The following is an 11,285-nucleotide window of genomic DNA, read 5'->3' as shown; positions in this document are numbered from 1 at the left end:
TCCAATAGGTTTTGTTTGCAATTACAGCGGTTAAACATTTCCTGTCGTTGTTCACCAGGTTTGGACACACTGCAGGAGGGACTTTGGCCCACTCCTCCACACAAATCTTCTGTACATCAGACAGGTTTCTGGGCGTTCGCTGAGAAACACGGAGTTTCAGCTCCCTCGAAAGATTTTCTATTGGGTTTAGGTCTGGAGACTGGCGAGGCCACGCCAGAACCTTGATATGCTTCTTATGAAGCCACTCCTTGGTTTTCCTGGCTGTGTGCTTTGGGTCATTGTCATGTTGAAAGACCCAGCCACAATACATGGCCGCAGTCATCTTCTCCCTAACACAGTGCATTTGTCCTGTCCCATGTGCAAAAAAACACCCCCAAACCATGATGTTACCACCCCCATGCTTCACAGTAGGGATGGTGTTCTTGGGATGGAACTCATCATTCGTCTTCGTCCAAACATGGTTAGTGGAATTATGACAAAAAAGTTCAATTTTGGTGTCATTTGACCACAAAACTTTCTTCCATGACTCCTCTGTACCATCATCATTTCTGGATTTTTCTTTTTCGATTATTTCTCTCATAGTGAACATTTCCGACCCCTCCACGATTTCTAAGTGGGAGAACTTGCAATATACCAGGGGGTTCAAATACTTTTCTTCACGGTATACACAATGCGTATGCGTTCGTACTTAGGTACAGATCTGTCTGAATGATGAGACTTTGCTTTTTTCATACTCAGGTTTATTTACAGAACTGCAAGACAAAGAGCGTCGACTACAACGGACATCATTTGTCCAAATGCAGGCTTGCAAATCACACACACACATCAAGTCAAAAGAAACGACAACAGCACAGGTTCACAATCAAGTGGAAGCATGCACAAAGTCCCTTTATTTCCTTTCTTATTTAAAAAAAAAAAATATTTACTCATGAGGCCTGGATTGTTTCTTAACCATGTGGAATGTTGCATATCGGCGTTATGAACTACGAACCTTGCTCTGGACAGTAGCAGATGCAAAGTCCGCATCCTCGAAATGTTCCAACTCGCTCATTTGCTCGGACTCGTGCGCAAGGTTAGATAAGCGCAACTAAGCAGCTCAGTGGAATCCATGCAGCTTCTTTTAATCCACTTTCTGCTTTTATTGCCTCCGCCGTGTCCCCCCAGCACCGTTTTGAACCACCGTGGTAAGAAGTTACACGACTCTCCATACTCGGGATGGATTTTAAATTGCAGAGAACTCACTGAAACTCAATTTAATATTCTAATCTTTGAGGCGACTGCTCATCCAGAAAGCAAAATGAAGGGCCGTTGCGCTGCGGCAGTAAAGCTTCGTGAAACACATTTACAACATCTAATATAGCTCGTAATTCATAAAATGCTCACCGGTTTCAGCCCTTGGTGATGTTTGGACCGACAAACGTGTATTCAAAACAACAACGCGAAAGAACTGGCTATAAACGGAGAAAGAGGATTTTAATCAGTGTCGTTACAGTAGAACCCGTAAAGTCAAGCGATTCTGTGGTCATTTGGAATTCAACTACATTGAGGGTGTATGCCCTCAATGTACATGTATTACAATTCAGCTTGCTGCATCGCTGCCACAAACTCGGTGCGACTTTAGCGGGTCGCGCTGGCCCCGCCACAAACTCGCTCATCCAGTCTGCAATCAGCCGTGACTTACAGTGAAGAAAATAAGTATATGAATACGTTGCGATATTGCAAGTTCTCCCACTTAGACATCATGGAGGGGTCTGAAATTGTCATTGTTGGTGCATGTGCACTGTGAGAGAGAGTATCTAAAAAGAAAAATCCAGAAATTACAATGTATGATTTTCTAATGATTTATTAGTGTGATACAGCTGCAAATAAGTATTCAAACACCTGTCTATCGGCTAGAATTCTGACCCTCAAAGACCTGTTAGTCCGCCTTGAAGTCCATCTCCACTCCATGTATGAACCTGAATCAGTTGCACCTATGTGACTTCGTTAGCTGCATAAAGACACCTGTCCACCCCATACAATCAGTAAGACTCAAACTTGTAACGGCCAAAACCAAAGAGCTGTCCAAAAACACCACAGACAAAATTGTACAACTCCACACGGCTCGAAAAGGGCCACGGAGAAATTGCCAAGCAGCTTGGTGGGGAAAAAAAAGGTCCACCGTCGGAGCAATCATTAGAAAATGGAAGAAGCTAAACATGATGGTCAATCTCAATGGGAGTGGAGCCCCAAGCAAGATATCACCTCATGGGGTCTCAATGATACTTATAAAGGTGAGGACTCAGTCCAGGATTACACCACAAGACTTGGTCAATGACCTGAAAAGAGCTGGGACCACAGTTTCCAAGGTGATTGTCGGTAATGCACTAAGACGTCATGGTTTGAAATCATGCATGGCACGGAAGGTTCCCCCGCTTAAACCAGCACATGTCAAGGCCCGTCTTAAGTTTGCAAATGACCATTTGGATGATACAGAGGAGTCGTGGGAGAAGGTTTTGTGGTCAGATTAGACCAAAATGGAACTTTTTGGTCATAATTCCACTAACCACGTTTGGAGGAAGACGAATGATGAGTTCCATCCCAAGAACACCATCCCTACTGTGAAGCACTGGGGTGGTAGCATCATGCTTTGGGGGTGTTTTTTTGCACATGGGACAGGACAAATGCACTGTGTTAGGGAGAAGATGACTGCGGCCAGCCAGGAAAACCAAGGACTGGCTCCGTAAGAAGTTTATCAAGGTTCTGGCGTGGCCTTAACCCAATAGAAAATCTTTCGAGGGAGCTGAAACTCCGTGTTTCTCTTCGACAGCCCGGAAACCTGTCTGATCGAGAGAAGATCTGTGCGGAGGAGTGGGCAAAAATCCCTCCTGCAGTGTGTGCAAACCTGGTGAACAACTACAGGAAATGTTTGACCTCTGTAATTGCAAACAAAGGCTACTGTACCAAATATTAACATTGTTTTTTTCAGGTGTTCAAATACTCATATGCAGCTGTATCACACAAATAAATCGTTAAAAAAATCATACATTTTTCTTTTTACATCATCTCTCTCACAGTGGACATGCACCTATGATAAAAATTTCAGACGCTTCCAGGATTTCTAAGTGGGAGAACGGGGTGTTCAAATACTTATTTTCTTCACTGTGACACTAATTCAAATGACATTACGCCTGTTTTCCTTCTTCTTTTGTACAACACTGCCTGCCAGCCAACTTCAGGGCACAGTCAGACAAACAATTGACACTCACACCTATGGACAATGATACATCTCCGAGCCTCCCATTGTGTTTCCACTGATTTACCCAAAAACAACCGTTGAACATTTGTTCGCCTTTACAATCTTTCACCAGTGACTCGACACAAGACGTTTACGAACGAGCAGCAAGCTGGTAACTGCGATAAAATGTATTTTTTTTTTTTTTTTTACAATATTCTTCAACTCTCTGATTAACATTGGGAGGTGACGCTCGCTCGTGGAAATTGTAAAGCACAGAATGAAACTTTTTTTTTTTTTTTTTTTTACACAAGGGCAGCATTGTGCTGACGCGCGGAGATAAGTCAAGACGAGCGCGTTCCGTGAATTGTGATTGCGGTTTACTCCAGGGGTGTTGTTTTTCATTGTCCCTTTATTCCCCCCCACCCCCCATCCCTTCCCGCACTACTGCACGGCAATCGCGTGAAGCAGTTTTTATTGTTGCTATGCTTGCTTTCGGATGATTTATTTGTATAGGTCCATATCGAGGCCCACTGGATCAATAGTTTTCCCGCGTGCTCCAATGTGACAGGTTGGCTTCTTTAAAGCGGTCCGATAACACTGCGTGATCGTGTGCGCAACAGTCGATCGAGTGCATCAAGGGAGAGCCGGGTCGAGCTCCAGAGGACAAACCAAAGTCGCTGTAATATTTGTGCCTCCGAGGTGTGTGCATGTGTGAGAGGAGGAGATGTAAACACAGTGAGAGTGTTGTTTTCAAGTTGACTTTTTTGAGCAAACATGCACTATTTAAGCAAAAAAAATGCGCTGAACAAAAACGTAAACGTAACATATTTGTAAAACTGCACATTTTAGAGTGGCCTTTTATTGTGGGCGGCCTGATGCCTGGCACACACATGGGGATTTCCCAATCTTTAATTTTTTTTTTTTTTTTTTAAATGATACTTAATAATGAAAAAAAAATCTGGTATTTGACAGCTTTTGGCTTATTGTGTGTGAAGTTCTGCTCTAAAGTAAAAACAGAACACCGCACACAAAGATTCTGAGATTTTGAACTCTTACACGGTCCCACATAACCAAAGACTTTTGGATTCGTGCCAATGTTTAAAATGTTGTTGTTGATTAAAAAACAAAAAGAATCATGTATGATCTAAGACTCCACCTCACGTCACAATTCACGGCGTTACGACCCAGGGAAACGTCGGCATTCCCAACATACATGAAGATTCCATCCATTATCTTAGCCGCTTATCCTCACAAGGGTCGCGGGGAGTGAGCTGATCCCAGCTGTCAACGGGCAGGAGGCGGGGTACACCCTGAAGTGGTCGCCAGCCAATCGCAGGGCACATGGAGACAGACAAGTCACACTCACAATCACACCTAGGGGCAATTTAGAGTGTCCAATTATTGTTGCATGTTTTAAGGTTGTCGGAGGAAACCGCAGTGCCCGGAGAAAAGCCACGCAGGCACGGGGGAGAACATGCAAACTCCACACAGGCGGAGCCGGGATTGAACCCGGGACCCGAGAACTGTGAGGCCAACGCTTCCCATCTGATCCACCGTGCTGCCTACAGGAAGATTTTGCCTCAGAAATATTGAACCGATCTGTTTCAGACCCTAAAATTGGGACAAACAAACTCCCAAGGATAATGCATCCATACATTTTTCACTCCGCTTATCCTCATGATGTTGGCCGATATACTGGAGCCCATCCCAGCCGACTCCCCGCCAGAGGCAGGTTACGCCCCTGAACTGGTTGCCAGCCAATCGCCGGGCACATAGCGACAAACACCCATTTACATTTAATGTCACACCTACGGGCAATTTTAGAGTCTTCAAACATGTTTCTGGGATGTGGGAGGAAACCCGGCTCTTCAGAACTGTGAGGCAGAGGTGCTAACCAGTAGTCCACCATGCCCCAATGGTACTCTTAAAGGATACGCTCATAAAATATTGTCTGGCATTTGAGATTCTTGATCAGGAATGGGCAAAATTAGCACAAAAAAAAACAGGCCGTGTCTTCAAGTCCAATATTCATGTTGTCTAATCGGCATCTCGATATGAACTGATGGATTATCTCGACAAAGTAGGAGTGGTATTTATCAGTACCGAGCAGATTTATGAATATTTGAGTGAAGTAGTTTTTTTTTTGTGTATGTACAGTAGAAAAAGTAAAAAGTCTTCGATCTCGAAGTTCAGCTGATGAAAAATGGGAGCAAAAAGAAAAGGGTTTTGTGTGTCATGGGTTAAGCCAACCATACAACAAATATTGTGTCAGGTTTCCATTAATTCCAGTAATCATTTTTTTTTTTAAATATTACAAAATCCTTTTGGGGGAAAAATGTGTACTGGAAACAATGTTAGCTGATATCAAGGAGATTAGATTTAAAACTGTAATGCACACTGGGGATTTTCAATAAGTTCATTTCACATCGGACAAAACATTTGAAACCCATGATGAACCTTTTGGGAAATTGATTTTTTTTTTTTCTTGTGATTGACTTTTTTTCCAAGCCACGGTTGAGGAGGTATACATGTCATTTTGTAAATCAGAGTTTACGGTTCAATCCCAGATATCGAACAGGTTCGCTATCCTGCCGAGCAGTGTAGCACCCCGCTTGGTGGCCTGCGCTATCACTACATGATATTTAATATGATAATCAAAGAACATGACCCATATACAGTGGATTTGACAAGTCAACACACCCCCGTTCAAATGCCTGAAAAGAAAATGAGAGCAAGATAAATTATTCCTCTTAGCGCATTAAGGCATTCTGGAACCTGCACAACTCAATTTATCTTTTCGAGAGAGGATATATGAAAATAAACAACTGAGATCATGTTGTTCAACAAGTCTTATAACTGAGATGTGGCTGTGTGAAGAATTAACCAATTGCATTTAAACTAATGTTAAAATTTGAGTCAGTGTCAGCACAAAACGTCTCACAAAAAGTCTCCTGACAGAAAAGAAAAAAAAAAAAGAAAGCTTACGAGACCAGCCGAAAAATATTCAATAAATAACAGCCACTTTAAATCTTGGCAGTTGTGTGCTGATTCCAGTTTAACATGAGTTTGAATAAGATTTGTGAATTCTGAACAAAGTCACATCCCAGTTGTGAGAAATTGTGCTCACTTCTGCAATCACATTATTGCAGTTGTTTATTTTTACTTCCACTCTGGCAAAGACAATAGGGGAAAAAAAATGTTGTACAGGTCATAGGTCATCCCGGCCCCACCTGTGTGGAGTTTGCATGTTTTCCCCGTGCCCGCGTGTGTTTTCTCCGGGTACTCCAGTTTCCTCCCACATCCCAAAAACATGCAACGTTAATTGGACACTCTAAATTGCCCCTAGGTGTGATTGTGAGTGCGATTGTTTTGTCACAACGTGCCCTGCGAGCGGCGGGCAACCAGTTCAGGGTGTGCCCCGCCTCCTGCCCGTTGACAGCTGAGATAGGCTCCAGCACTCCCCGCGACTCTTGTGAGGATACGCGGCAAAGAAAATGGATGGATGGATGGATGGATGGGTTATAGGTCACATTCATGGTGGGAAAAGGTTTTGAAATTATTCATTTCAACAGGGTGGCGTAGACTTTTTATATCCACTGTAACACACATATGCCCTTCTTATATACAGACTACCAAATATGATATATTCAAATTTCAGTTTTGTGCTTTCAAGAAATCTGATGAGTGAAATGACAAAAGTGCATAAAGAGATCTCTTACCGTACAGGATGAAAGCGTGTAAACAATACTGATAATATTTCAGCCACAACGTCACAAAAGCTGGTATATGTCACGTCTTTATGTCAACAGGCCAAGAGGGCAGTTTCACGGGCAGATGAAGAGAATCGTGACATGTGACAAATCTGTGATTATGCTGATATTGTTCGTGGTGGTTGATGGGCTCATGAACAGGGAAGTCGATCATTAATATTGATGACCACAAAAGGTCATGACTGGTGTTGTTCTTCTGGATATACCTCATAATGAATTAATTAGTTAATCAATTTGTTTTTGTGTTGCTGTTGTATTTCTTCATCTTTGCGAGACATTGATCAGTTTGAGGGAAATCATTTATCGTGACTTAAATACAGTTGGGAAAATAAGTATTTGACCACCTTGCTCTATTCCAAGTTCTCCTACTTAGAAATCATGGACAAAATTGTACAACTCCACACAGCTGGAAAGGGCTACGGAGAAATTCCCAAGAAGCTTGGTGAAAAAAGGTCCACTGTTGGAGCAATCGTCAGAAAATGGAAAAAGCTAAACATGAGGGTCAAGATATCACCTCGTGGGGTCTTAATGATCCTTAGAAAGCTGAGGAATCAGCCCAGGACTACACGACAACACTTGGTCAATGACATGGAAAGAGCTGGGACCACCGTTTCCAAGGTGACTGTTGGTAATACACGAAGACGTCATGGTTTGAAATCATGCATGGCATGGAAGGTTCCCCAGCTTAAACCAGCGCATGTCAAGGCCCGTCTTAAGTTTGCCAATGACCATTTGGATGATACAGAGGAGTTCTGGGAGAAAGTTTTGTGGTCATATGAGACCAAAATGGAACTTTTTGGTAACACTTCCACTAATCGTGTTTAAATGATGATTTCCATCACAAGAACACCATCCCTACTCTGAAGCATGGAGGTGGTAGCATCATGCTTTGGGGGTGTTTTTCTGCACACGGGACAAGATGACTGCACTGTATTAAGGAGAGGATGACCGCGGCCATGTCTTGCGAGATTTTGGGGAACAACCTCTTTCACTCGGTCAGAGCATTGAAGATGGGTCGTGGCCGGGTCGTTCAACAGGACAATGACCCCAAGCACGCAGCCAGGAAAACCAAGGACTGGCTCGGTAAGAAGTATATCAAGGTTCTGGCGTGGCCTAAACCCAATAGAAAATCTGTCTGATCTAGAGAACATCTGTGTGGAGGAGTGGGCCAAAGTCCCTCCTGCTGTGTGTGCACACCTGGTGAACAACTACAAGAAACGTTTGAACTCTGTAATTGCAAACAAAGGCTACTTTACCAAATAACATTGGTTTTCTCAGGTGTTCAGATACTTATTTGCAGCTGTATCACACAAATTGTTAAAAAAAAAAAAAAATCATACAGTGTGATTTCTGGAATTTTCACTTTACATTATCTCTCTCACAGTGGACATGCACCTGCGATGAAAATTTCAGACCCCTTCCAAGATTTCCAAGTGGGATAACTTGCGATATAGCAGGGTGTTCAAATACTTGTTTTCTTCACTGTAGCTACCATATTTCTTATTTTGTTACATATTCAGCATATTCTCCCGGGAGACAAACAGGACCTTGCCTTGTTCGATGATTAATAATCCACGCAGAAATATCAAGAGTTTAGTTATCCACCAAATGTCAATTTCTGGACCTGGTATGCATGACCTTTGTGAAGGAGTGGAAATTTGTCGTACTCAACAAATAAAGCTAAACACACTCCAGTACATGTGATGAGAACTTTCTTTCTGATGAATGTACGATAGCTTGATTGCTCGTGGTACTCTTTGCAATTGATCGTTCCGCGATGACGCTGGCAGGAATGAGACAAAAACCAAGAAGCTGTATTACAGCAGCCCTCCGTCTGCGATTAATGGACGACAGATTGGCCGGCATGCACAAAGCCAAGGCAAAGAAATCTAATCCTTCATTTAGATGCCGATTCAGCCCGGATGGTTCCGTTGCAAAGCCGGGGGGGTGGGTGACGTGTCGAATCCGCACCGAGCGGAAAAACGTAACTCGCGGTCTGGAAAAAAAATCTACTGTAGGAGTGGAATAAATGACTAACAAGATGTTGAGGATTTTTTTTCTTTTCTCATTTCATCTCAGCCCAGGAGGCGGATCCTCCCCTCCCCCCGTCTCAGTTTGAGGGACAGGCGCCGTTTTCGCAGTTCGGTTTGTTCCGGGGAAGGGAGGGTTACTCTGTGGGGCTGGTGGCGACCGGGGTGAGGATGGGCGTGGGCAAGTCCCTCGCCGGACACATGGGCGGGATGGCCTTATGGCTGTAGTACTCCACGACCTGCTTGGGCACCTCTGCCAGGACGCACTTGGCCAAGGCCGCCGGTGAAGCCTGCAACACATTCGTTGAACATTCCTGAGACCACTGGAAGCGCGTTCATTATGCCACTCTGGCGAAGCTGGCAACTCTGACGCTTTTATGCCCCGAAGGCATCGCCCGTCAATCACGGCATCGACGTTGATAAGACTGACAAGTACTCGCTGTGAGTGTAGCTATGGATGGAGTGATTTAAAAAGCAATCTCCATTTCCCGTGTAGGTCTTTTCACTTTTGCCATATACATTTCTTCATTGTTTTCCTTCTCCCGCCACCCTGCATTCATCTGTTCGTTTTCCTTCCTCTCCATCCTGTTCAAGGACACGGAAACTGCAGCGCATTCCAGTTGTCGTCGGCCGCAAATGGACTGATCACCTGACAGAGGAGCTCCTTTTTTTTTTTTTTTTAACCAAGCAATAATAATAATTTCTCTCTCTGAGTCCCGAATAATTATGATCACTACTTAAACATTGTTTTTCTATATTCTTTGAATTTTACATTTTAATTTTCATTACTCTAAAAAAAAAAAAAAAAAGTTGTTTTTCAATTCTTAGTAATTGTTGCGTTTAACCTTTGCACTCTTGTGTGCGTATTCTTTTGTTTTATGATGACAATGTCCAATGTTCATGTTTACATACACATCGTATTTTAAAAGATAAAAGATACACAGTGATGCCTCGGTTCTCAACCACAATCTGTTCAAGAAAACGGTTCAAGAACTGATTTGTTCAAAAACCGAATCGATGTTTCCCATTACAATGAATGGAAAAAGAAATAATGCGTTCCAAGCCAAAAAGATTAGGCTTTTTAAAGCATGTTTTTTTTTAGCTTTTCCTGATAATAAACTGAATAGTAGAAATACATGTATAGTTGAAATACATGTATAGCTTTAATACTTTATACAGTAAAATAATTTTAAAAATACATTTGTTTTTAGCTTAAAATGTATGCTTTAGTAGTCGAGTTCGTTAGGCTGGTAGTGCATTGCCTTATCTGTGGCGACTCGGCCCCCAACCTTGCAAACTTTTTTTTACTGATAAAAGTGCAGACTAACTTTAAACAAACATCTTGCCTTCTTTGGAGCCATGATTGGGGGTTAATACGGTAGTCCTCGATAAGAAGAAAAACAACGGTCACTACCTGGACACGTCTGTGTACAGAGGCTGTGTTAAACAGAACATAACAAAAGTGCGCTGGCTTCGCTGCACGCGTTATGTTATTTCCGGGCGTTGGAATAGACAAAATGCGTTGTGGGTGCATCAGCAGTTTGCACAGTGCGCATTATGTTATTTCCGGGTATTTTCGGAGGGCGTTAAAATTGACGATAAAGCACGACGTGGGTGGGTCAGCAGTTTGCATCGTGCGGATTATGTTATTTCCGGGTTTTTTCGGCGGTGTGGGAATTTGCAACAAAACGCGTCGTGGGTCAGCTGGTCTGGCCGCGCGCAATATGTTATTTCCGTATTTTGTCGGGGGCGTTCGAGTACAGATTTTCGTTCAAAAACAGAAGCAGAACAATCTCTAAATTACCTTTCGAAAACCGATTTCTTCGAAAACGGCCACGTTCGAGAACCGAGGGTTTACTGTACATCTATTCAACTTTCGTTCCACAAAACTACCCGTAAAGAAAAGTGAGTTTTAGCAAGCCAACAGGTGATCAATCGGTAGCTAAGCTAATTATCGCAGCATACGCTAGAAGTTGGAATTTGTCACCTGGCATTCCACATATTGCGGATTTAGATACATACATTTTACCATTTACATGCCCGCTTAAGGCCAATTTACAAACAGGGCTGTTTTTAACCGTAAAATGGCAAAACCAACAAAAACAAAGCGTCTTGGCCTTCATTTTTATGCAGCAACCGCAGATTAGAGAATATCGTAAACTCTTTGGAGAGCAGTCTCACAGCGGATGTTCCCGAAAACAGTTGTGTTGCTCTTCTGGTGTAAGAAACTGAAAAACATTTCTTTGGAAAAAACGTAGGCCATAAGCC

At 42.9% G+C, this 11,285-nt stretch overlaps 1 protein-coding gene across 2 annotated transcripts in view; it reads right to left on the bottom strand.

Moving 5' to 3' along the window:
• Nucleotides 1-578: 578 nt before the first annotated feature.
• Nucleotides 579-11,285, bottom strand: part of cpne7 (copine VII) — a 47,350-nt gene continuing 36,643 nt past the window's right edge. For both annotated transcript variants that reach the window (XM_061813982.1, XM_061813983.1), the window contains exon 16: nt 579-9,307. In XM_061813982.1, the coding sequence (XP_061669966.1) occupies nt 9,155-9,307 (153 nt within the window). In that variant the 3' untranslated portion in view covers nt 579-9,154. The remainder of the gene's footprint in view (nt 9,308-11,285) is intronic.

This window comes from Syngnathoides biaculeatus, chromosome 3 (genome assembly GCF_019802595.1).
Source record: "Syngnathoides biaculeatus isolate LvHL_M chromosome 3, ASM1980259v1, whole genome shotgun sequence".
NCBI lineage: Eukaryota > Metazoa > Chordata > Actinopteri > Syngnathiformes > Syngnathidae > Syngnathoides > Syngnathoides biaculeatus.
This window is presented reverse-complemented; position numbering and strand designations above follow the sequence as displayed.